Source organism: Eurytemora carolleeae, unplaced genomic scaffold (genome assembly GCF_000591075.1).
Source record: "Eurytemora carolleeae unplaced genomic scaffold, Eaff_2.0 scaffold1062, whole genome shotgun sequence".
NCBI lineage: Eukaryota > Metazoa > Arthropoda > Copepoda > Calanoida > Temoridae > Eurytemora > Eurytemora carolleeae.
In genome coordinates, this window is record NW_019396975.1 from 36,451 (window position 1) to 63,266 (window position 26,816).

The 26,816-nt window shown below is 31.3% G+C and overlaps 3 protein-coding genes across 4 annotated transcripts; all 3 read left to right on the top strand.

Moving 5' to 3' along the window:
- Positions 1-584: 584 nt before the first annotated feature.
- Positions 585-6,843, top strand: LOC111710690 (uncharacterized). The gene is made up of 10 exons (XM_023484812.1): positions 585-595; positions 1,407-1,530; positions 1,954-2,050; positions 3,051-3,134; positions 3,964-4,041; positions 4,978-5,049; positions 5,472-5,577; positions 6,156-6,261; positions 6,464-6,515; positions 6,821-6,843. Exons 3-10 carry the CDS (start codon positions 1,960-1,962, stop codon positions 6,841-6,843), a joined length of 612 nt encoding a protein of 203 aa, XP_023340580.1. The 5' UTR covers positions 585-595; positions 1,407-1,530; positions 1,954-1,959.
- An 858-nt stretch (positions 6,844-7,701) lies between these two features.
- On the top strand, positions 7,702-9,529 carry LOC111710687 (L-type lectin-domain containing receptor kinase S.1). Of its 2 annotated transcripts, none has more exons than XM_023484809.1 (4): positions 7,702-7,825; positions 8,286-8,379; positions 8,692-8,755; positions 9,298-9,529. In XM_023484809.1, exons 1-4 carry the CDS (start codon positions 7,735-7,737, stop codon positions 9,358-9,360), a joined length of 312 nt encoding a protein of 103 aa, XP_023340577.1. In that variant the 5' UTR covers positions 7,702-7,734; the 3' UTR covers positions 9,361-9,529. The 2 variants fall into 2 exon arrangements, with proteins under 2 accessions (XP_023340577.1, XP_023340578.1); XM_023484810.1 differs by having other exon boundaries at positions 9,303-9,529.
- An 8,109-nt stretch (positions 9,530-17,638) lies between these two features.
- LOC111710686 (myosin-J heavy chain) lies at positions 17,639-24,180 on the top strand. The gene is made up of 4 exons (XM_023484808.1): positions 17,639-17,731; positions 21,031-21,154; positions 21,775-21,846; positions 22,112-24,180. The coding sequence occupies exons 2-4, from the start codon at positions 21,062-21,064 to the stop codon at positions 23,750-23,752; spliced, it is 1,806 nt and encodes a 601-aa protein (XP_023340576.1). The 5' UTR covers positions 17,639-17,731; positions 21,031-21,061; the 3' UTR covers positions 23,753-24,180.
- Positions 24,181-26,816: the final 2,636 nt, after the last annotated feature.

Below are 26,816 nucleotides of genomic sequence, written 5' to 3' on the forward strand. Positions count from 1 at the left end.
TTGTTCTTGTTACTCAGGTAAAAGCACATTTTCAATCATTTTCAATTTTCAAATGTTTAAAATCACATTTAAAATTTTGGTTTGAATAAAGGTGGCATTAATTATGTAGCACATTTGTGGGCTGGTTCTTTAGATTTGTTTCTTTAATAATTTTATATTGACTGTTAAATATTAGACAAATTTGTAAACAATTTTAAACTGTATTTATAAATGATATAGGCAAAAATAATGAAAGACATAGAAGTGAATTTGTACAACGGTCGGGATGAAACTGTTGACAAATTTTGTGATATTCCAATCGAAAGGTAAACATTATAAAAATTACAAAAAAATGTTAAAATAAATTTAAGACCTAATCAAAAAAAATTCTGTTTAAATTTTACTATCATTGCCCTTGAGATTGATTTTTAGATGTAATTTTACTGATTGTTTAGAAAAATAGACAAATCTTCTTCTTCTTAAATTTTTTTTTTTGACTTATGCAATGTAAACAAAATACTTTTTACCACAAACAAAAAAAATCATGAAACCGTTTGGAAGTATAGAGGCATTACACATCATGAAAGGTAATAGTATAAATATCACATTATGAAAGGTAAAAGTAGAAATTTCTTACATTATGAAAGGTAAGAATAGAAATATCTCACAGTATGAAAGGTAATAGTTAACATATCACATTATGAAAGGTAGCAGTAGTATCTCACATTATGAAAGGAAAAATTATAAATATCTTATATTATGAAAGGTAAGAATAGAAATATCTCACATTATGAAAGGTAATAGTATAAATATCACATTATGAAAGGTAGCAGTAGTAGTATCTCACATTGTGAAAGGTTTAAGTGAAAATATCTCACATTATGTAAGATGATATTAAAAAATGTCACATAATAAAAATATCTTAAATTATGTAAGATAATATTAAAAAATGTCACATAATGAAAGATAAAAGTAGCAATTTCTTAACCCTAATCTAGAAATTGATGCAAAACGAACTTTTTGTTATAAATAACATTTTTTAATGTGCGCGCATCTAAATATGTACAATGGAAGAAATGTGTCCTGTATTTATATTTGATTCAAACGTTATCCTTTACTTTTTTCTTCATTTTTTTCACAATCTGTTTTTGTTCGTAAAAAATGGCATCGTTTGTTATACTTTTTGTTCGTTCACCCAATCGGATTCGTAAAGTAAGTAAATCAGAACCAATAGAGTAATATCTATGATATTCCACTTTTTTAGTTTTGACCCTGAGCTTAGAAATTTAACACTTAAACTTTTAATAAATAGGTATCGGCTTATCGTATACCTGAGCTGAAAACTATAGAATGGGATATCCTTAATCCCGATATCCACCATTCAAAAGTTCCCAGTTCTGGCAAGATTTGATCAAGATCTATTTCAGTGGCAGCATTGACATTCAGAAGATTTTCTTCTCCAATGAATCTGTGGCAAAGGCGATATCCTTTGATTATCCTGATTTCACCGTAGCAGTTCCTCCCGCAAACCTTTCAATATCAGGCCTTGATGTAAGTTTATTTTTAAGTTATGCATTTTCAAACATTTTTAATTTTAACTAAACCTTGAAGTATTGTCATTTTTATTGTATTGCCTGATAAATATAGGTTCTCTTCTTTTATACAGGATAACCCACAAAGGATGAGACTTCAGAGACGATTGTACAAAATTTATATTGTCCGATTTCTTAGATTTCTGTTTCTTTCTTTGCAAAATTATTAAGTATGCCATTAAGACTAAATTTCAGAGAGACATTAACCTTGGAATTGACATATTTTAAGATTTTCAGGTCGTCTTTACAGTCTCATCCTTTGTGGGTAACCCTGTAGGTCAAACTACATTTTAAATCAGAAATATTTCTATAGAAGTTTGGTTTTGGGACTCACAAATAGATCCTATAAATATTTGAATTATTTGACCTGTTTGTATTTTAGAGTGAAATGTCCTACAACCCTGATCAAGAAACTACTAGGATTGTAAGTTGTATTGCGGCTTATACTAGACCTCTTCCAGTCTTCCACTGGTCAATAGGTTAGACATCCACGATTCACAACGGTACTCAATAAACTTTTCCTTAAAGGGAGTGTTCGCGAAAAATAAAAGGGGGTATAGGCTTCCAGCGAAAAATAAGCGCTTTAGATCTCTACCAATCTTAATTCTATCTGTTGCGTCTATCAGGAGAAAATGGTTAAAAACGTCTCATACCGAAGAACGAAGCGTCCATACAAATTCAGAAAGTTGCAACATTCAACTCTGATCGTTAAAAATCAATTTATTTCCGAACAAATCATTCAGAGATTACAACCAATAATCATCTATTATTTTTCGACGCATTAGTATATAGCTGATATTTCACAATATTTTTGATTTTCTATGATCTAGGGGTTACTTTTGAAAACATTTATTCCTGTTTCGAGGATTTTTGATAATGAAGACGAAATTTTCATATTTTTCAGGTGTGCTGGAAAATCCAGCGCCAGTGAAATATTATTTTAAAAAACAAAATCAAAAATGTTATGAAATATAAACTATATACGAATGCGACGAAAAATAATCGATGACTATTGGTTTTAATATCTGAATGATTTGTTTGGAATTAAATTGATTATTTTACGATCCAAATTAAATGTTGCAACTTTCAGAATTTGTACGAAATCTTCGTTCTTCGGCATGAGTCATTTTTAACAATTTTCTCCTTACAGACGTAACTCATTGAAGTAAGATTAGTAGCGATAAAAAGCGCTTATTTTTTGCCGTAAGTCTATACCCCCTTTCATTTTTCGCGAACACTCCCTTTTAAAATGCATATCTAATAAATAGTTGTTTCTTCCTAAAAAGTTAATATAATTTAACATTGCTTAATAAAATTACGCAAAAAAAATATTCTCCCAAGTTTATTTTTGTTTTGTTATAACCTAATATATTATGTTAAAAAAAATTTTGCACAGTGCAATAAAGGAAAACTTTGAAACATGAAAACCATTTGAGATTTTTTTATAAGTCAACATCTTAATGCTTTATTTTTTTTTAGAGGACCACTATCTGAACCTAAATATGACCGTCCTACAACAAACTAAAACTGAAGTCATCTTTCCCAAGAATTCCTATCCCGCAGGTATATTCCTATCCCGCAGGTATATTCCTATCCCGCAGGTATATTCCTATCCTGCAGGTATATTCCTATCCGCAGGTGTATTCCTATCCCGCAAGTATATTCCTATCCCGCAGGTATATTCCTATCCTGCAGGTATATTCCTATCCCGTAGGTATATTCCTATCCCGCAGGTATATTCCTGCAGGTATATTCCTATCCTGCAGGTATATTCCTATCCCGCAGGTATATTCCTATCCCGCAGGTATATTCCTATCCCGCAAGTATATTCCTATCCCGCAGGTAGTTTTTTCCTGTATTTCTTCAGCACAGATGGTCAAAAGAGATTCTCACTGTGATGAAAGGAATTGAGTCTTTGCCACAAGTTATAATTTATCATTCCCTGCATCTTTGCAAACTATGAATTCATTTAGATCAAGAAAACTAAATATCAAAGGTTTACACCATCAGGTTACAGTGATAGAGGAATTAATAATTTTGAGTTTGTGGCAATAACTCAGTTCTCTTTGTTCTCTTTATGTGCAAAAAATTGATAGATTATTCTTTTATCAAATAAAACTATTCTGCCCTGATCAAAATCTGTCAACTATTTCAACCATTTTTCTAAAGTAAATAATTATTTATTACAAAATTAAATATTGTTTTATACTATGTACAAATTGTACATGAACATCTTTCTATTAACTATCGCTTAGAACTGCCAATTTTAAAAGTTTTGAATATATGAATTATCAATAAAATTACAGATTTTATTGTAGAATAGTCCTATTTTTGTAATAGGTACAATTTAAAAAAAAAATATCATTATCTTCATTATTAAAATTTTACTCAGGAAAAGCCTGGATAGTGACCCAACCTATAAGATTCACAGTGAATCCTCAATACGATGGCAAGGAACTTCTTTGTACAGGTAAATCTATATAAATGTATATCGGAAACCCATCCATGCATAACCTGATACATTGTCTTGAATGCATTATTGTTCAAACTAAATTTTAGAATAAACAAAAAATGGTTACTAGGGATATGTAATTTTCAATTTATGTCAATCGGAAATGCCCCTCCATACACTTTTCTGTTTATTTTCATTTCTACAATTTTATGTACCCTCTCTTTTTGTTTTTAAAATAGCTTTCTCTGTTTGTTTATTTGTTCGGTGGAACCAAGGAAATCTTTTTAGCTTGGTTTATAAAGTGGATTGACTTTTATATAGAACAACTAATATTTTTGATTTGATACAATTTTATTGAAAAATGGGTAAACTGGTTTTAAAAATCCTAACTTAAAGAGACATTTCATATTCTGGTTGATAAAAATGGCTCCAGTCAGAATTGATGGGTCAAATAGCCCGTTTACTGAAGAGTAGAAAATCTGGATTATCTTGGAATATGGAAAACTTTGAAATGCGGACACCCAGACAAGCAAAGTATATTTAGAGATGCGCGAAATTTTTTTTGAAAAACCGCGTACCTTTTTTGTTGTTTTATATTGTACAGATAAAGCCACAATCAAAAGTCAAAATAGAGGATGGGTGCGCCCTAAAATTGACTAGTTTACATGTATTGCCATAAAAAAATACCGTGGTGAGAATGTATATCAATACAAAATGGTTACTATAAAAGTGGTCTGTGTACCAATGAATGATTAGGTACTGAAATTGTATTATATCACCATTACAGTCTGTATTGATATATATATATGCTGACCTCGGTAAACAAAATTCAAAAATCAAACAAATAAAATGTATTATGAAATAATTTTCAAAATAAATAAATAAAGTTAATAAATATTTAAATTAGAAAATAAATCTGTTTCATACTTGTCCTTTATATTGTATTGTTTTTAGTTGAGCACATGGGGTACAACGCGTCTGTAACAGAGGAGGAGAGAACAGTCGGTGCATTCATGACTGTTAAAGGTACAGTACAGTACAATACAGTACAGTGAAAAAAACTATGAAACAGTACAATGCAATGTAATAAAATGCAATAGAGTACAAACCAGAACAATGCAGTACAGTACAATACAATACAATACAATACAATACAGTACAATACAATACAATACAATACAATACAATACAATACAATACAATACAATACAATACAATACAATACAATACAATACAATACAATAATATATATATATATATATAAATATTAAATAAAATGCATTGAAGTATGTTATTTCTTAAAAAAAATTAGACAATAAAACCACAATATAACATGACATTAAATAACAATTGTACAAAACAAACGAATACATGGACACGTATTGGAATTGGATCTTTCTTTTCAAATTATGGTTTATGTTGAACACAAATCTTAAACATTTATTTAGGACCCCCGATACCAGCAGAAGATACTTTGAATATACAGGGTGATTTTATTATGGGAGAACCTGCCACCCTGTATATACCTTTCCACGCTTATCCAGTTCCTACAAAGTAAGTTTGTATATGATTATGAAAGGAAGTGTAAGGATAATTTCAAGTGACCTTCCATTTATAGAGAGGCGAGTCCGATTCACACTGGTACCCATTAAACCTTTGCCCGGACAACAGTGAGGTGGATACCCTCATTTATATATATCTGAAGACTGGAGGTTACAGTGTACACTGTACACTCCGTGCCAGTGTACACTCGCGCGGTTTCTTTCATGTCCCTTTTTATTTCCCGCTATATAAATAAGAATATCTATGAAATCAAGAATCCTTGATCAAACTAAGGTTTCAAGGGTATTGTTGTAAATCGGAGCTTTCCCTCTATAAGTGAAAGGTCACTTAAAATTACGCTTACAGCCCCTTTAAGGTATTTGATCTTGAACTTTTATGTTTGAAGAGGGTTACACACAAACGAAGATATAGAATACGTATTTAATACTAGGGTTTTAGCGGAATAACAAAATCTTTGTATTTCGCCGCAGAGTTTTTTGTTGAATCACGGGAATTAAATTTTTAAGATTTCCATTGTTATACAAAAAAAAATATACAAATGACTTAGACATAACAATTTCGTTCTTTAGGATGGTCTTCTACCTTGCAGATATGGATATGCCTTTGACCGTTGGCCAGGGAGCAGTAAATACCACCGAGGCGGGTAGATACAGTACAGAGGGATGGGTGCAGCAGGTAAGAAAAAATCCACCAATGTAAACGGAAATCCTCAAAAAATGTTTAGTTTTATTATTTTAGTACGAATCGACAGTGGCAATTTGAAAAGCAACATTCAAAAGCTAAATAAAACAATGACTTTTATATTTTCTACCCACCCCCTCATCGAGAAAAAAATATAAAAAATGAAAGAAATCAAATTTGTTTAAATGTATTTTAGGATGTTTCTATTGTTAGTCGCAATTTGTCAAACTTTGTTTTTGTGATTTACAGTGAAACCCTTAATAACGAATACATCGGAAGAATTTATGAAATGTCGTCTTGACAATTTCTCAATGAGTTTTATACTATATTACGTAAATTTCAGTATTTGCAAAAATAAATAAATAGCCATGAATATGCTGGAACAGTTTTAAAGAATTCCATATAATCAATTAATTAAAAAACTAAATATCTGCAACATTCCATTATCAGAATTAGTGAAGAATACGACATTTGATGAATTCTTTCAATGTATTCGCTATTAAGGGTTTCATTGTAGCAGAATGCATTTGTTTAAAATATTTAATTTGATCAGGTTACAAAGATATGAGTACTTAAGAAAACTGTGAATTTGTGAATTCTTATAGTATTAAATTTAACTAAAATCTTAGAGCTGAATACTTGGCTTGGAAACCAAATATTTAGATCAAAAGGAGAATTTTAATCAAAAATGAATTTGTTCAAATCCAATATTTCAACAATAAATACCGTCAAAACCAGTATAATGCAGAATGAAAGACGGCTTTAAAAAGTTTTTCAATCATAAACTTAATAATTAGCAATTTTAAATATGATCTGTTAACATTGCGCAATTGCTGTGTTTCACGTTTATTTTTCTAATTATAACTTGAGTCTATTTTTCGTTTTTCTATCTATTTTTTGTGTCTCACTGTACAAAATAAGGATTTCGGCACATTATGTAAAACATTTTTCTGTCGATCGAAATTGAGGTTAAAACGACTTAGGGTCAAATGACTTAGGGTAAACGACCTACGGTCAAACGACCTAGGGTCAGATGACCTAGAGTCATACGACCTAGTATCAAACGACATTGGTTCAAACGAAAAACGGTCAAAAACGCGACAAAGAGTGAAAACGAAAACAAAATATTTATATATTATTTCAGGATAAGGTTAGATTAAGGCAATATCTGGGCCAAGCGCTGCGGCTACTAGTTCGAATAAACATAAAACTAGTTAAAATGAACCAAAAATAGCTAAATTGAAATTTTGCCCGTTAGTCATATTTTTGGACCATTTTGTCGTCTTAACCTTTGTAGCGTCTTTAACCGCTTGTCGTTTGCCCAAAGGTCGTTTTTACCCTATGTCGTTTGACCCTTTGGCATTTTAACCTAGGTCATTTGACCCTTTATCAGTTTAATCTAATATGATTATTAAATCCTCCTGAATATTGGATCACCCTGTAATTTTGAATATTTCAAGTGAACTAATGGAAGAGGACCGAACTATGATACACACTGTAACTGTTTCAAACCAACTAGGATCAACAAATTATACCTTTGGTGTTCCAACAATAGAAGGTATAGTGCTCCAGAAAATTATGATTTTTTTCGTAATTGATTGATCTATAATTTCATTTTTCCGCAACATTATTTAATAATAAGTAACTTATCTTATCCGAAACCAATCCTATATTTGCCAAGAAAATAGTTGTCACTTATCACAATCTCAAAAATGAACTGTTGTATTAAATCTCGAGTTAAAAATACAGAGTGTCCCACGAAACATGACAGTTGGTGAATAGTATTTAATGTCTTCTTCTGTATATTGCATTATTGTGTAAGACTTTTTGCAGTTTATTTTGTTTAAGAAATATTTTACTCTATACTAAACTATGAATTTTTTACTATAATATGACTTCCATATCATATTTTTCATTATTCTCGTTGGTATCAAACAACTTAACACAAGAAGGAATTTTCGAAAGTTCATTTTTCGGTATAGAAGACGACATTTTGTTTCTATAATTTTATATTACAGATTCTGGTCTAAGTGGAGGAGCTATTGCTGGAATCGTTATTGGCTGTTTAGCCGGGGTCGTTCTCATAGGAGCAGGAGGGGCAATGGTTGTCAAGTGAGTCATAATCAAAAATACATTTTAATTTATAAGTAGAATTAAACATCGATTGTATCTTGTCTGTATCAAAAAAATAAAGGTATTAAATTTGTGTTTTGACAGCTCAGACATGTCGCAAAGTTCTTGATTTTTGGACACCCTACGCCCCCAACATTGTCTTCTAGATCAAAATGTTATGAATTTCATTAAATTTCTGAAGAAATTTCTAAAAAACCCTTGATAGAGTGTTTTACTTGAAGTCATTTAGTTTTTTGAGTGAAACACATTCCAACTATTTTCCACGAAACTGTGTTGAAATATTTTTTTCAGGAATCAAAAAGCCAAGAAGAGCAAGAAAATCAAACAGCAGGAGAAGAAGAGAAGGAAGGAAGAGGTGACCAAAAAAAATAGAAAAAAATGGCAAAATTGAATTTTTTTTAAGTAATAGAAAATTACATAGTTGTAAAATATTATGAAAGGTTGGATTGGACTTCAAATAGTTCTATCAAATATTTCTATCAAATAGTTCTATCAAATAGTTCTATCAGATAGTTCTATCAAATAGTTCTATCAAATAGTTCTATCAAATAGTTCTATCAAATAGAAATAAAATTAAATTGGAAAATTTGATTTGTTTAATTTATAAATAGTTTGAAATAGTTTATTCAAACAAAAACTTTTTGCAATTGATGTTTAACAAAACTCAATCGTTTTCCTTTTTTTCAAAATACATTTTGATAAAATAGATTTTAACATTAATCAATTAAAAGGATCCTAGACGAAATATATTTGACCTTTTATTTAAAGATTACAACAATTTAGTTTTTGCCACAAACTCAAATTTTCTAATCCCTATATCTTTGCAACCAAATGGTGCAAACATAAGTCTTTTTATCATAGTTTGAAAAACTGATTTCTGTAATAAAATTTGTTTAGAACAGAGCTAGAAATGACAACCCTGTTTTTGATGATATCAACCTGGAATCGAACCGAGATTAAAGAACACATAATCAAGATTTATTTCAGAGTATTGGAACTCAGAATTTATAATCTTGATTTTGCAAAATTTAAATCTTTAAAATTTAACCATGCTGTAATGAAATTATGTTGTAGTTTTTTAAATATTGGAATTTATAACAGAATAAATTATCTAAAGTAGAATAAAAAAGAGTAATACTAGAATTGTATCCCCCCCCCCCCCCGCCCCCAACTTTAGTCTACGGATTCTATATAACTATGAACTGTATGTTTAAGATTGATACGACGCAATTTAATAAATTGGTTTCATAAACTTTTATATTTAACAATTTATCAGTGAACCCTCAACCTAACACCTCAACAGAAGGGAAGAAAAGTTATGCACAGTGCTTTAAGATTAGAAAACTATTTTTATTGTACACCACAGTGCTTTAACCATCAACAAACGGGGCGTTAATGATTGTGTATATAACAACACAGTCTCATATTACAGTCTCATTTAAATGCACAATGATTTAATTTATAAAAAGACGGTATGTGAATCACGCCAAGCTAAAGTAAATTGTACGGTATGTGAATCACGCCAACCTAAAGTAAATTGGACGGTATGTGAATCTCGCCAACTTAAGGTAAATTGGACGGTATGTGAATCACGCCATCCTAAAGTAAATTGGATGTAAGATTTAAATCTGTTCTGTTTTAATCATTACGAGTATTACTCTTATTTCAAAACTAGAGGAGCTACAATGCCATAAAATTGTACCAGTAATGTCATATAGTTTTACCTTCTTCTTTAATCTACATAAAAGAAGGCGTGTAAAAATGCTTCAAAGTTCAAAATATTTCAGAGGTGTACGCATCTTTTGTACTGCATGCAGTGTACTGTCATTGGGCGGTAAGGTAATGTAAACACAAGACGGACGTCGAACCTGACATGGGATTCATCTTTTACATAATAATCAATGAAATATTCTGGTCATAGGAAACTTTTATGTGAATTATCAAAATTATAAAAATTTAATACTTTTAACCTCCTCGGATAATAAACGAACACTAATGCATCTATTCTTGTTTACAAATTTCCCCCAGAGAGAACTGGTTTCAATTTGTACGCAGAGTATGTGCAACTGCAATTAATAATTAATGCATTATAACCTTAATTTTTGTCATGTATTTGAATATTTGCAGACAATATAAATATCTTCATTAATACCTATCAAAAACATAAATATCTATCTATCCATCTATATTTCTATCTTTCTATCTATCTATCTATCTATCTTCAAATAAAAGGTGTCATGAAAGAAACATCAAATGGAAGTCTGGGGGTGAAAAGTATGGGAGGCTTTCAGACGAAATATTTTTAAAATAGAAATTTAGAACATTCAATTTGGAATTGAATTTCGCTAATCAGGGATAGGCATAACTTTTAATTTGTTTTTAAACCTTAATTTTTTTTTAAGTTTTTGACTTTCTTGTGAATTAGCATGTGCAACATTTGTACTTCGGTCAGAAATACGATTCTTAAAAATCAACATTTTTGCATTACATAATAAAAGCAAACTTACCGACAATACTATTCTGTTATAACTATATCTAGAATTTGAGAATACTATTCTGTTATAACTATATCTTAAATTGGAGAATACTATTCTGTTATAACTATATCTTAAATTTGAGAATACTATTCTGTTATAACTATATCTTAAATTTAAGAATACTATTCTGTCATAACTATATCTTAAATTTGAGAATACTATTCTGTTATAACTATACCTAAAATTTAAGAATACTATTCTGTCATAACTATATCTAGAATTTAAGCCTCTTTAAAGTAAAAAAACGATACTAATCCTTACCCTCAATGTGGCATTTTTATGACCTCTAGAAATAAGAATTAACATATTTCATAAAAATTCACACTTTTTTGTTCTTTACAGCTGCTTTTGTTCAAAAAACAAAAATCAAGTTATTTTACATTAATAGAAACTCTCTGCAAATATACTCTTTTCCAGAAGTTTGTTCACGAAGTGAGAAAATTAAGCCTTTCAGGATTGGGACACAAATTTATATTTGACATATTCTAACAATAAATTTTTTTTTGATTTTGTTCAATATGAAAATCAAATATGACAAATCTTTATTTGTATATTCATGAAAACATTGTGATTAAATATAGTACATATATATAATAACAAACTAAAAAGTACATTTATTTAATTACAAACTAAAAAGTACATTTATGTAATTACAAACTAAAAAGTACATTTATGTAATTACAAACTAAAAAGTACATTTATGTAATTACAAACTAAAAAGAACATTTATGTAATTACAAAATAAAAAAGTACATTTATGTAATTACAAACTAAAAAGTGCATTTATGTAATTACAAACTAAAAAGTACATTTATGTAATTAAAAAATAAAAAGTGCATTTATGTAATTACAAACTAAAAAGTACATTTATGTAATTACAAACTAAAAAGTACATTGCTACTTTTTCAAATTCTAATTATTGTTTCATATTGAAAAGTTATAGTATTAGTATAGTATGTAGAGAAGTTTTAGTATGTAGAAAAAATAATACGAAAAAGCATTTTGTTGAAACTTTAAAATAAACAAGAAAGTTTTTTTAAAAATTTTGTCAAGAATCTAAGTAAAGTTTCCCACACTGAACTGAACTAGACAGGAGGATGCGACAGTACTGCTACAACTTTGTGACCTTTCAAAATCTGGATCTCTATCTGAAATTCGATTATTCGTTTTTTTCTTTTGTTTTCCTTTCTATTCTTTAAAACATTTTCCTCAACTCCTTTATAATCTGTTCCTTCTCCTCCACCAATCTTTGCTCTCCTTTAGCTATCTTTATATATACTTTCTTGGCCGTGTCTGTTTTTTATATTCAATATACGTCAAAACAGCTGAACCGATCGGGCCCACATTTTTTGTGGGACCTCGCGTGACCGAAGGGAAGGTTTATAGATGATCGAATTTTCAAATATTTCCTGTAACAAAATTCGATTTTTGAAAATTTTGAAAAATCCACGAAATTTTTTGTTTGTTTTTGCTTCACAATCTATACAAATAGAAAATGTTCACAATTAAAATAGAAGATGGGCTCGAAGCTCCCTGAAAACCCATGGAAAATTTACATTTTTCATTTTAATGTAATATGTATTTATCGCTGAAAAAGTGCCTTCCATTTAAAAACAACCAGAAATGGCCCTGGCTAAAAAGAAATATTTTTGATTATTATATTAAGTTGGATCTCAAAACAAAATATGAAAAGATGACTTTTTTTAACTCATTAAAAAACCTACAAATGTCAGTCAAATTTTTGTTTTTCAAATGACAACTGCATCAAGCTGTATTAAATAATATATTAACCATATCTATTTTTGTCTAATATCGATGGGGGGGGGGGGGTATTTTCAACTACTGCTCATGATCTTGCCCTTAGAGTTGAGATAGGAAAGTGTGATGCATGTCTTCAGTCCAACTTTTCAAGGCCTGCTCATTAAAAATTAGACCTCTAGCTTTAAAGTTCATAAAGTATGTTTAAAAATTTTCTAAATTTTTTTTACTTTAAAAAAAATATTAACATGTGCCACATGTTATTACATCCATTTTTCAAGGGCTTTTTAAAATATATAGACTTTAGCCCTGTAGCTTAAATAATAAAAGAGTTATTAACCATTTCTGATTTTTTTAATTTGTTCTAAAGTACCCCAGACAACAAACGAACCATGTCAGAAAACACAGCCTCCTGGTCGGAAACAGCTCAAGAATCGTAAGCTCTAACTTCTTATCCACAAGTTCACTATTCCTTTATTCTACGATCAGCTACTCTTGGAGCTAATAAATTAAGCCTTAGCTACTCCTTGAGCTAATAAGCTGAACCTCAGCTACTCTTGGAGCTAATAAATTAAACCTTAGCTACTCTTGAGCTAATAAGCTGAACCTCAGCTACTCTTGGAGCTAATAAGTTAAACCTTAGCTACTCCTTGAGCTAATAAGCTGAACCTAAGCTACTCTTGGAGCTAATTATCTAAACCTCAGCTACTCCTGGAACTATAAACTAAACCTTGGCTACGTCTGGAGCTAATAATCTAAGCTTCAACCCTCCAAAAGCTAATCAGCTACACTGCTTGCTACTCCTGGAGATAATCAGATACTCAGATACTTTTTAACCACCGTACACTCCAGTATGTCGAGTCCATTAGCGCCTGATCCAATCATGGTTTAGCCATGTGTTTGTTGTCTATTCTGTTCCAACAGAAATAGTATGTCGGTAACATCTATTTTTCGATCTATCTCATTATCCAATCAGAGTTATGAATCCTTCAATCAGTAATTGGAAATATGTACATCTACTGAAACCATGGTGGTACTTCATATTTAAACTAAAGTATATCATGTAATGCATGTAAACTTCCATATAAAGAAATAAATCATTTCACGAGGAAGTTAAACTTCCAATTAAATAACAGATAATAGAAGAAGTCTGCTTTTGGACGACGGAAATACAGTGCAAGAATTCCTATTATGTCTTTTTTATAGTGTATTTTTAGGTTATAGAGCAAACGGTTTGTTCAGTTATAGAGAAAATAACATATAGAGCAGATGGCATTTATAACAAATGACGTATAGAGCAAATGACGTGATAGAGTAATAGAACTAAAGCTAGTGCATTCGGAAATAGGGCAAATGTCGTAGCGCCGTTAAAAGAATATGGTTCCAAATCAGGAATGTTACTCTTTAGATTGGGGCTCACATATTATAACGCTGAAAGAAAGAAATTTTTAGATTAAAGTTATTTTCTGTAATGTGCTTATCCTGAAGAAAAAAAAATATGAAGAAATAAAAAATTTTCCTTTCCATTTTTTGGAAATTTTGTAATTTTGTAAAATTTGCATTTTTAATTTTGTAATTAAATATTCATAAAATGATTCAATAGTTTTTCGACTCTCATTAACTGTCAAAAAGATATATTCACTGATTCAGAGAGATGTGATCTGTCTGTAAGAGAGTTATTGTAGAATAAGATATGCTTTATTGATTTTTATAAAAACTAATACATGTCTTTATTTTTATTTTTATTTTCTAACAATTAGAAGCAAGTTTAAAGTCAATTAGTATCTAAAAAATTTGTGAATTTTTGTCGTTCCTGTGATTTCTAGAAATTGAACATATTTGATATATATGAAGATGATACTTTGCATTTCCGGTTTCACCATGAAATTGTGATTTGCGGATATATGCAGTAGGAACAAAAGTAAGAGAATAACTGAATTTATTTCTTTTATAGATTAAAAAAACAATTTTTCTCATTTGTACTCAATAAAGGTTTAGTTGTTATATAAGGGCGTATACAGAAATAAATTTAGAGGGCAAGATATATGCGAAGCGCAAAACATTTTTAGGGGGGCTTAAAGCTTCTAGGGGGGAGGGAGGACAACATTTTAACCGTGAATTCAAAATATTCGGCTTCTTGGATACTTTACAGGTACACATGCAGTCCAATAACCTTTCAAGTACTACTTTATCTCTCCTTCAAACAAAACTAGTTGGAAAAAACAGCGAAACAATTTTTTTATACTCTTCACTCTTAGTTTCAGATTTGAAAAGCTTGATAACTCTGAGTTCTAGGGAGGGTCTAGGTGGGAGCACTAACCCCCTTGCCCCCCCCTTCTGTATACGCCCTTGGTTGTGAAGCAGGCATGTAATAAATATGGGGTAACACAATATTCTGTAAACCTTAAGTACATTGTACTTTATTCACTATCTACGTTTATAAACTTCAAATGAATACGTAGCATGATTAGCTTAAATTATGTGATGTAGATAACGATGTAGAAATTGTAATAACGTCTATTATAACTTTAACTTGTAACATATAAACCTCAAATACATTAGTTGATATAGAGACTCCGTACTGATTACAAAAAGAGAGTAATCATGTCCTTGTTCTTAATGAATGAGGTGAAGATCATGTCCTCTTTGAGGCATTGATAGTTCACGGGATTGTAGCCTTGGGGATTGTGTCCTGGTGGAGATATTGATTGATTAATTGCTAGTTTCCTTGTTGACATCAATAGCTAACGAGATTGCGCTCATTGGTAGTGGTGTTGATAAGTCATGGGATTGTAGCCGCGTGGATAATGTCCTGGTTAAGACATTGATTGATTAATTGCTGTAGTGTCCTGGTTGTCATCGATAGCTAACGATATCGCGCCCATTGGTAGTGGCATTGATAAGTCACGGGATTATATCTTTGATAATAAGTTATATTCTAGAATTTTGATTTCTTGACTACTTTGCTTTAGTTCGTACACACACACACAGCATCCCTGGAAAAATGTATTAAAAAAACTAAAAATTAAGGCGTGCGCACGCGTTTGCTGAACTATGAACTGAAGTTAAAAAAGTGAAGAACTGTGAGCATTCTAGTGTAAGTCATTTTTAAGCTTCAATGAAAAAAAGGACAGGGGAAGGGGGGGGGGGGTGTAAAACACTCCACTCTCCCAAATTGTGATTGGGTTTATTGAATTTCAGTGTAAACGTTTATAAAAGTGTCTAGAAATTAGATTTTATTGTTTACTTTGTTTTTCAAAATCCAGGGAAAAGGTAGTCGGCCATTGAATCACATATTTCTACACTTCATTTATTTAAGTCTATTATTTCTGCGTTGTCTTTCTGCTACCTGTCAGGAGGGGGGGGGGGGGGGGGGAATGGGGGGGGGGCAAGAGGGGGGGAAAATATGCGGGGGACCTAGGGAATTTCCCTAAGGAGTATCTATGTACCCTGAATCCTGACAATCACCGGTGTCAATCCAATCCTGGCCTATTGTAGGGCCATAGATACGGCAATACATAGAACATCTTATTGTAGGGCCATAGATACGGCAATACAAAGAACATCTTATTGTAGGGCCATCCATACGGTAATAAATCGACCATCTTATTGTAGGGCTGTTGATACGGCAATAAATAGAACATCTCATTGTGGGTCTATCCATACGGCAATAAATAGAACATCTTATGTAGGGCCATCCGTCGGCAATAAATAGAACATCTTTTAAGATCTAGATATTTATTTTACGTATATCATAGTTACAAGATTGTTAACATGGGTTTGATACAAAAAATATTTTTTTTACATATAATTATAAATCATTATAAATCATTTAAATTAAAATTCAAGCGCTGGTAAAGTAACATTTCGATAGAGAAAAAAGAGAAGAAATGATAGCATTCTTTTATGAAATATGACTGAGAGATAGTATAGGCACAGTGTGTGCTATCTCTTATTGGAAAATTGCTTTAATATGAGCATACACGGTAGCAAGTTTTTACAGTGAAGAAAATTATTGTGAGCCCCACAACGAGGAAAATTGTCCGTTCTTCGTTTTTATTAAGCGAAAATATGTTAATTCGTTACTATCGAGGCTTCATGTGGCAAAAGAGTGAATACATTAATTAAGAAGTACTCGAAAGACCGAAGTGCAATAGATGCGAACATTGTTGGTTCGTCTTAATAATATTGCAACTTCCTTAGCAGGATGTTAGGAGGAACATAAAATTTCAAAAGAACATAAATAAATAGAACATCGAAACGGCAGTTTCAATGGAACATATTTATGTACAGTCATCGATATGGAACTAAATATAATTTTATTGTTAGGCCATCTAGACAGCAACTTAAAAAATATCTTTATTTGGGACATCGATATGGAACTAAAAAGAACATCTTAAGGTATAACCAACAATATGTAACAAAATATAAGATCTTATTGTAAGAACGCCAATTATGAAATTAAATTAAACCTTTATTGTAGGGCCATCAACATGGCACTAAATCAACCATCTTGTGAATCCATCCACTATACTTACACCCTGTAGAAAATAGAACATTTTATTGTATGGCAATCAATATTGAATTAAAAATTAAATCTTACCCAGCAAGAAGAAAGTCTGAAATTGACCTACACGACACAGGGATAGGACTTCCTCAAGACCCACAATTACTCCTTTAGAGGTAGTCATATTTAGACCGGAAAGACGAGGTTCAGGACGCTGTTCATGAACTGGGGTATTAGGTTTTTAATAGCATTTGTTTCTGCAGGGGTCCCTTGTGTGTGTCTGTATTTTTATCCGTGTGTCACCAGTCACATGTGTTTCTCCGACCGTTGTTTTAATTTACGTAATCAGTAAAGTCTGCATGAATAGCCCTGTATTATATAGGATATATCTATCTATTACCTAGATATCTATCTATCTGGCAGATATCTATCTATCTGCAATGTATTGTGTGGGTGGGTGCCAAGGGTCTAAGCTAAGCTAGTATCCACGGGTCAGCTTAACTATAGCAGTCCATCTGCCCGCTTCAAGGTATAAACAACATACTCCTTAATACAGTAGCACAGAATAGAGATTAGATTAGAAGGGAAATAATTCTATCCATCGGTATGAATTGGTTCAGTCCCTTTGAGTCTAAAAACAAGTTCAAAGTGTATAAGTAATGTGAATGCTCACAAAGTATATGAAGTAAATAATAATACAATATGATCCATAAACATATCATTTACAATTTCTTCTTTTTATCAAAGGAATTGAGTCTTTGCCACAAACTCTGATTTACTAATCACTATATCTTAAGAACCAAATGCTGCAGAAATTAGATATTTCAAACTATGAATTCTGTTAGATCAAATAATCTGAGTTTGAAATATCAAAGGTTTACAGCATCGTGTTCTAAAGATATTGAGATTTGAAAATTTGATTTTGTTTCAAAGAATCAATTCCTTTATGCTGAAATGAACTCGGAAATGCATAAAAGGTTGTCAAAGAATTGACTGAGGGAAAATGAAATAATTTTCAAAGAAAAATTTTCTTTAAAAGGATGTTCCGGGGCCCAAAAGGTTATATAGCACAAATGTGTGAAGTACACATGCAGTATGGAAACAATACAACAAAATGGTGGTTTTACACTTTTTTCGAATTAATTCCACTCTAAGGTTTTCTATTCTCTTTGAACCAAAGCGACAATGTTTTAATTTCTAAATTTCTAAACTATTGATTTTAACTTTTACTAAAGATATTAGACTAAGTAAGAAAAAATGCTAATAACCATCCCAAAAACAAAAAATAGGATTGCATTAACAAAACAAAAAAATAAAACTTTAAAGTATTCTTTACTTCATTATATTAATGAACTTTCAGTGCAACTTTAAATGATTTTCAAAATGTTGAATAACTTTTCTTACTATTGCACAGATTTATAAATTAACTAAACAGATTTTCATAATATTTTTACTGATTTTCATTGTAATTGTACTGATTTTCATGATAACTATACAGATTTTCATAATAATAAACTATGCATTCATTTTTAATATTTGTAAATATTTTCATAATAATTGCACAGATTTGTATAAAAACTATAAAGATGTTCATAATAATTGCATAGGATGTGTTAATAATTATACTTATTTTCATGATAACTTTAATTCAGATTTTAATAATAGTTGTACTGATTTTCATAATAATCATACCGATTTTCATAATAGTTATATAGCTTTTCATAATATTTATAATGCTTTTCATAATAATTTTACAGATTTTCATAATAATTATAAATAATTGTACATATTTTCATAATAGTTTTACATATTTTCATAATATTTATACTGCTTTTCATAATATTCTACAGCTTTTAAAGATATATATTTTCATAATCGTTGAAAGCATAATGATAATTTTAAGTAGAGTCTTCAAACTTTTTCTTTTTATTAACCACGTTATTAAACTTATATATTTAATTTATCTTTTACAATAGAATATTTTCTAATTAATATTGAGAAATAGTTATTTTTCTCGCATAAAAAGTTATAAACAAGTAACTAAGTAACTAAGTTATAAACAAGTAACTAAGTAACTAAGTAAATAGTAAAAACAATCTACTAACCTTTATAGTTCCTCTCAACTTCATGCAATATTAAAGCCATTGCATCCATCCTGGTTTTTACTTTTAAATTCTACAATTTTAAAGGTTTTTAGAATTATTTATCATGAAAAAGTTTATAAAAGTAAACTTTAAAAAATATACAAAAACTAAATGTCAAACTTCTCATGTTTCTCTAAATAATGGACCAAGAAGTGAAATNGGGAATGGATTTCACCCACTCCCATGATTTTTTCCCAAGGGTTTAGATGGAGGACTATGTTACATGTCAATCGTCTATTTTTTACAAAGCCTATTTATTTTTGCAAAATTAAAGAGTCCATTCATTACAGTTTCAACTGTCATGCACCCTACCCTAGGCATTTCAAGCATTTCAATCATTAAGTTGAAAAATTGAAAAAGTTTAAGCTTTCCTGTTTAAATCATAAATTTAGAATTGTGGAACCACTCCCTGACGCCTGAATTGATTTGACAAATAATTTTAACAAATTACAAAAAATGCTTTTAGAAAAAATGTGATTTTTTTCTTTGATTTTCATCCAAGCGTGTTCTGATATAACTTCAAAATCTAATTATAACTTACAATTGTGAGAATATTAAATTAACATGGTTTCCTGCAATTTGCAAATAAAATTTAAGACTAAAATAGATTTACTTATTCTTCTGTCCAAATTAATGCAAATGTATCGAGCCATTTAAATGGATTTATAACAGTGCTCTTTAATGTTAAACCTTTATCTGATCAACAGAAAAAGAGAAAAATAATCATGCATGGTAACTCATTTCTTTTTGATCAGACAAAGCCTTTTAGGGTACCGTTGTGAATTGGACATTTAATTTTCAAATTACGCCTACAGACTCTTTCATCCTTTGTCTTTGCGAATTTACGTTTGGTTTGTTGTTCTGAGTAAGCTTAGAGTTCAGAATTTACGTTTGGTTTGTTGTTCTGAGTAAGCTTAGAGTTCAGAATTGTAAAGTTTCCTGTTAATCAGTGACACTGTCTTTATAATATTTCTTATTCTTCTTTGAACTTTCTGAACAATTGTTAAAATCATCTTAATTTCTTTTTTTGCAGACTTGCTAATTAATATTTTATGGGATAAGTAATGTTTTCAAAAATTAAGTAAATAATGTTAAAAATAACAGAAAAATAAAAAATAATAAAAAATGTACAATTACTTTAATTTTCCTCCGCACTTAAAAAGTACCAATCCAATTGTTTCATGATTAAATTAGTAAAATCATGTATAAGTAGATACTGTATTAATTGTAATCGTTTTATTTCTGCATTAACTAGTACCGGCGAGTCTAACTTACCAAGAATATAGTAAATCCAAGGAATTTTATTTGCTAAGATTATGTTGTTTGACTTGTCTGGGTAAACTAGACTGGGCGGTACCAATAATTGCTTTTATAGTATGACTATAATAGTTACTCCCGCTGTTTACCCGAGCTTCGTTGTAAATTACGATTACAGCTATATTTTCCTTAAAGTGGACCCCGTCAACTGAAAATCTCAAAACCAAGCATTTCCAAGGGTCTACCTAGTTTCTGAATCAAAATTTGAGGCAATTCGGTCAAGGAGTTCCTGAGTTATGATCAGACAAACAGAGATAACAACTTTATGTATATAGATAAAAGATATAGATTACCGTAGACCGGCGAACACCAGAAAATGCTTAATAGATTGGACAATGGACATGTTTGAATTAAGACTATTTTTCAGGAATATCCTGTGCTGTTGAAAGGAGGTCAGGATGACGTTCTGGCAGGAGAACTACAGCTTCATCAAGGATGTCTACGACATGCGCCACCAGAAGATGGCCGAGTGGATGGAGAATGTAGAGAAGGTATTTTGTCACCACACTTTAGACTAATACTCAACCACCCACCCTCCCAAATTGGTCAAAAGAAAAACAATTTAAATCTAATAAAAAAGTTACATACTCTCTAAAAAGAGTCACTAATTGGCCGAAAACTCAAAGTTTGAGAACTTCTGTATTCGTCTTTAAATTTTTCAATATTTACAAATCCTATAAGTTTAGTATCGAAATCAGTTTTGGATTAATTCCATCCCTAATCTCAATTGTTTTCCGAGAATTCTAATTTGAGTTCTTGATGGTGTAAAAGATTTAATCCGTGTGCATTGTTAAAAAAATCTTGTCAAATGCTTTCTAGCTCTTTTTGTCCTGTAAAGAAGTGACAAGACATTTAGCTTAATCTGTTAAACTAAAATTGCTGGAATTGCAAAACTTAACTCATCTTGACCAGAGAACAAACTTTTGCATCTGTGCATTAAGCCAGCCTTAGACCGTTTCTTTCCCATTTGTTCTTTCGATCTTAGGCTCTAAATACTTCTTTATTGATTGGATAGTCAACAAGATGGATGAACATCTCTTTCTAAAGTTTGGCGTTCTCTCTGAAAGATATTTTTAAAAAGCATCTTTATATTATTTTTTTTTGTATTTAGGCCATCTCCAGGATTATGGCTGACAAGGTTTACACCTCTGCTGAATTCAAGAGGGAACGTGATAACTTCCATGTAAGTTATATTTGTGATATTTAACTTTTAGTAACATTTAAACTTTAGTAATATTTTAACTATTTGTAACATTTTAACTATTTGTAACATTTTAGCTATTAGTAACATTTTAACAATTAAAAAGGTTAAAAGAATTTGTAATGCTGTAACTATTAGTTTTACATTGTAACAATAACAACATTCTTAGTTTTATTCAAGGAAAATTTATTAGCTTTCATAAATTTTTTCCTCCGACAGTGAATCATTCAATGTGACTTTGTTTCAGGCTTTGTGCAAGGATCTTGAGCGCGCCGAGGTCAAGAAATGGTTGGCTCACATCCTAGAAATCTTGATGGCTGAGAGAGCTAAGGACCAAAGAAATGACGAGATGGGTAAACTTGATAATATTATCAAGAAACATGAGGAGCTTATCCCCACTGTAATGAAGACCCAGGTTATGGTAGATCTGTACTGGAAGTGCTACGCCTATGGTGATGAGTTGAAGCCTCATATTGAGTTTCTTGATGGTATCATGCTTTCATCAACCAGAGACATTGCTCCCTCTTGCGTTGAGAATGTTGATGAGTTGATCGAGAGACAGGAGAAGTCTCTAAACCAACTTGAGACCAAGAGAGGAGTTGTCAAGGAGCTTATTGAGAAGGGAAAAATCATTCTGATGAACCCTGACAAACCCAGGTTCCTTGAAGGACATGTCCAACGTATTGAAGTTGGATGGGATGATACCAAAACCAAGGCTCAAGATAGACTGAAGCTTCTCCAGGAGACCAAGAATGCATGGGTTGGATATGCCGAGAACAATGAGACCATTGCTTCTGAGTTTGAAAAGGCAGAAGAGGAAATCAAAAAAATTAAGAAGAGGTTCAACCTTGTTGCAGCCATGGATGATCTAAGAAAGAGGCAAGATATTTACAACAAAACCAACTCTGTAATTAGTGGACTTTTCAAATCTATTAACGACAACCTCACCTGCATGTCCATCACTCTTCCTGAGGATAAGAAAAAGATTCTGGACAAGGAGGTCAAGGCTGTCTCTGAAAAGCTTGAAGTTGTTGGCCGCCTTGAAGAGAAGGTTAAAAAGGTTGAAGAATTCTGCACCCAGCTCAATTCCTTTGATGTTTCCTTGAAGACCATAAATGACTGGATGGCAACTGCTACCAGAGAATTGGAAGATATCAAGGCCGCTGCTGGAACTATGCTTCCTGAAGATAGAGTTGCCCGTACCATGGATCTGCAAGAAGATATTGCCTCCAAGGTTGAAATCCTGAAGACAAATGCTGCCACTGAACTGGACCTTCTACCCCAGGGAGAAAATGTCCCTAAGGATGCCCAAGACTACAAGGATGAACTCAACAGAATAACCAAGTATGTTACCGACCTCCAAACCCGCACCAAGAAGGAGTGTGATAGCTTCTCTGAGGATGTCAAATACTGGGCTGAGTACAGAACTGGTCTCAAGGAATTCACCCCATGGCTGGTTAAGTCTGAAGCTAACTGCAATGATGGCCTTGCCAAGCCTAGCAACCTTGATGAAGTCAAGGCACTTCATGAGAAGGTCAGCACTTTTGACAAGACCTGCGTGAACTACCTGAAGGTCCTTGAAGCTGCTGAAGCTGCTGCTAAGAAGATGACCACCCATGTTGAAGCAGATGCTGAAGTTGCAGCCCTTAAGGCCAGATACACCAAAGTCAAAGGCCACTCTGACAGCTTTGTTTCTAAGGTTGATACCCTCCTCAAAGAATGGACTCTCCTGGATAACACAGTCACAGAATTGAACACTTGGGTTGCCAAGGACAAGTCTGCCGAAGGAGAGAACCAATTCTCCCTGGAAAAGATGGAATCTACTCTGGGAGAACTCAAGAATATCTTCAAGCAGAAGGAGTCTCTTGTAGAGAACCTGAACATGTAAATGGGTTCCTTTCTCTTACAAAAATGTCCATGATAAAAAGTGTCCTAATCAACCATCAGAATTGGACTAATTCACAAACCTGACTCTTTTCTCCAGATCCCATCCAAACACATGCAGATGGATTTCAAACAAACTGTGATGAAGTTGCCATAAAAAAGCTGATTGAAAAAAAATGGCTGAAATCCTGATGCTCCACAATTACCTCAATCCGTCAGAAGTCAAGAGTTAGGTTTGTCAAAAGAAGATTAAAAGGACACCATTTGAACATCAGAAATCCTATAACATGAAGACGGAACTCATTGTTTTTTTATTGGTCAGTATTGATTCTTGTGGTTTTGTAATAATTATAGATAGATATGTTTTAATGCAATGCATTCTGGAAGATGAACAAATATGTATATAAAATAAATAAATTATAAATAAACACGTTTTTATTTATAAAAGTTCAAAAAACTACAGGAATAATTTCTAGAAACGGAGTCACTTGAAACTAATGATAGTAGTTACTGCACATTTTTACATCATTTAAAGATGTTAACTATGAATTAGTATCAAGTTGTTTGCAATGCTTTTTCCAAAAGTAATATTTCTAGCAAACGTATCTGCAGTGAAAAAGGCTGTTTGAAAGGTAATTGCTTGTGAAAATGTTGGAAAAGTAAACAATTTCCAGTTTTGGAGGATGTCAGCAGTAAAAACTAAACAACTATGTTCTCAGTTCGTTTTAATTAACAAAATAATTAATTAAAATGAATTCCAGAGCATGGAAGGGGAAGAGCGGGGGGGGGGATAGGAGAGGTGTGTGAGGGGGTTTGGAGAGGGAATATCTATGTTTCCAGGCACTACTGCATTTAATAATTTGTAGGAATATTGTATTTCATTCATGAATAATTTCAGGATTTAAAAATTTTTAAAATATACAGTAATTACTATATACATCAAATTAGACCGCGTCAATGGGTCTAAATTACGATTTGGGGGACAAATCAGAAAATTTAAGAAGAACGAATCATTTTGAAAAATAAGATAAGGTTAATAGAATTTTTTTTGCAGAAAATGCTAGATTTTTCGAGTAATATGTGCGTATTTTGGCGTTAAATCTTGGAGATAATTTGATTTTATTAAAGTTTTCAGATATAATTGTGAATCGGCAAGGCTCTTTAAATGCACTACACAGTCCCTACTAATTTTCATCTTTTAGATTTTAAGCTGTTAACCAAACAATCTGTTAAAGAAGATATTTATAATAAAATTCTTTTGGATAATTGAAGAAATGTTAAATGGATTAAATGTATAAACATTTGAATTTAGAAAACCAATTTTCTGTAATCCTTTAAAACATCTTTTTGATCATTCGCAGAAAAAAGGATTTATTCGTTTTTAAACAGAATTTAAGGTTTTAAAGATAAAAATAAACAATTTTTTTTTATTTTTTCTGAATATATTTACATGTAAAACAAGATTGGTAAAATTTACTTTTGAAAATAGTTGAAATGAAAATTATTGGAAAAAGGAACCGACTAGTGACACTGACTAGGGCTGAACAAAGTTCCATTAACGAAACGGAGGTTTTCGAAGATTAACGGAACAGTCCGTTAACGAACAGCAAAAACCGTTAATTTTTAAATCGTTAACTAAACGGATTTGCTGTTAACGATATTTTTAACCGCTAACAAAAAATGTCCGCGCTTTGCACCGTTAACGCTGTTTTGTAATAAACTTTTTAACCTAAGACCAGATTAACAAATAGAAAAAATAGGTTGAACTACGTAGACTTAGTTGAACTACTTACTCTTAATTTGAAGGAGAAGTGGTTTAAATTAGTCTGTGAGTTCAACTACGCCTTTCTGTTCATTAAATTTGGTCCTAGATATTGTGGTTCAATTAAAATTTTAAAACTATGAACTCTACTATCAAATCCTCAAGTTTAAATATTAAGGTTTATATATGTCTATGATCCAACACCACCATGCCCTTCCGTCCCCAACCCCCAGCTCACACTTTAAATATGTCTACAATCGCATTTCGCTGTTTCAGTAACTTTATAAAATGTTTCAAGTTTGCAGAATTGAAAAAGAAGTTTTTTGCATATAAGGAATGAATTGCAGATACTTCTAACAGCACAAAAGGTTGAGATTCAAGCAAAGAAAAAGGAGGGGGGTGGTACACTGCACAATTATTATTTATACTACTTAACAGGGAAGTTAAGGGAATTTTACTTTATCATGGGTTCCCAAGACCAATTTTGCCTACAAATGCTCGGAATGTGATTAGTACGTAAAATTGGTCTTGGGATTCCAAAATAAAGTAAAATTTTCAATTTCCCAAAAAAAGTAGTTGTTTTATGGTCTTTTGAGAGGAAAATGCGCAAATTTTTTAACGAAAACTTTGCAAAGCGGGTCGTTATTTTACTTAATTATCCCTAGGGACGTAAAGTTACTTAACGTCCCTCTGATGGGGGATTCTTAGGTCGGTTATGTTGGTAAAAAGGCGGTTAAAAGCATTATTGCATTAAACGGGAAAATTAAAGTTATTACACTCTGTGCGATATAAATATATATGCTACTGTTAGTATATTGCAATTCACAAAACATGTGATACAGTCTGTTTAATGCTAGCTAATTGCAAAAGTCTCTTGAATGCAACATAAAGTCGCATTCAGTTTCTTTTCTGCATATAGATAATTGGGAAAAGTCTCATTATAAAGTCTCTTTAAAATTAAATATTTGCGTTAGGTTTTTTTTTGGCATAAACTCCCTTTAAAATAATAATTCGCGTATTATATAATTTTAAAACTATACATTGGCATTTATTCTTTTTCATCATAGAATTTCTTAAAAAGTTTAGAAAAGTTTATCTGTTCATTATACTGCATTACTTTCTTGTGTTGAGAATCAAGGGGTTTCTTTTTAAAACAACTGCTGTAGTTTTATAATTGAAATAAAGTTTTAAACAAGTAATTTCTCGGAATGACAATGCAGTAACTTTGTTTATATTATTTAGCTGCAGTTTCTTACAAGTACGCACTTTCAGATTTTTATTTAATAAAATAAATCAAGGTACTTGA

Coding starts and splice junctions, on each gene's coding strand:
- LOC111710690 (XM_023484812.1), top strand. CDS start 1,960: ATGTCCTACAACCCTGATCAAGAAACTACTAGGATTGTAAGTTGTATT. Junction 5,578..6,155: donor GCTTATCCAGTTCCTACAAA/GTAAGTTTGTAT, acceptor TTCGTTCTTTAG/GATGGTCTTCTACCTTGCAG. Junction 6,516..6,820: donor CTTTGTTTTTGTGATTTACA/GTGAAACCCTTA, acceptor TAATTTGATCAG/GTTACAAAGATATGAGTACT.
- LOC111710687 (XM_023484809.1), top strand. CDS start 7,735: ATGGAAGAGGACCGAACTATGATACACACTGTAACTGTTTCAAACCAA. Junction 8,380..8,691: donor GGAGGGGCAATGGTTGTCAA/GTGAGTCATAAT, acceptor TATTTTTTTCAG/GAATCAAAAAGCCAAGAAGA. Junction 8,756..9,297: donor AGAAGAGAAGGAAGGAAGAG/GTGACCAAAAAA, acceptor AAATTTGTTTAG/AACAGAGCTAGAAATGACAA.
- LOC111710686 (XM_023484808.1), top strand. CDS start 21,062: ATGACGTTCTGGCAGGAGAACTACAGCTTCATCAAGGATGTCTACGAC. Junction 21,155..21,774: donor GGATGGAGAATGTAGAGAAG/GTATTTTGTCAC, acceptor TTTTGTATTTAG/GCCATCTCCAGGATTATGGC. Junction 21,847..22,111: donor GGGAACGTGATAACTTCCAT/GTAAGTTATATT, acceptor ACTTTGTTTCAG/GCTTTGTGCAAGGATCTTGA.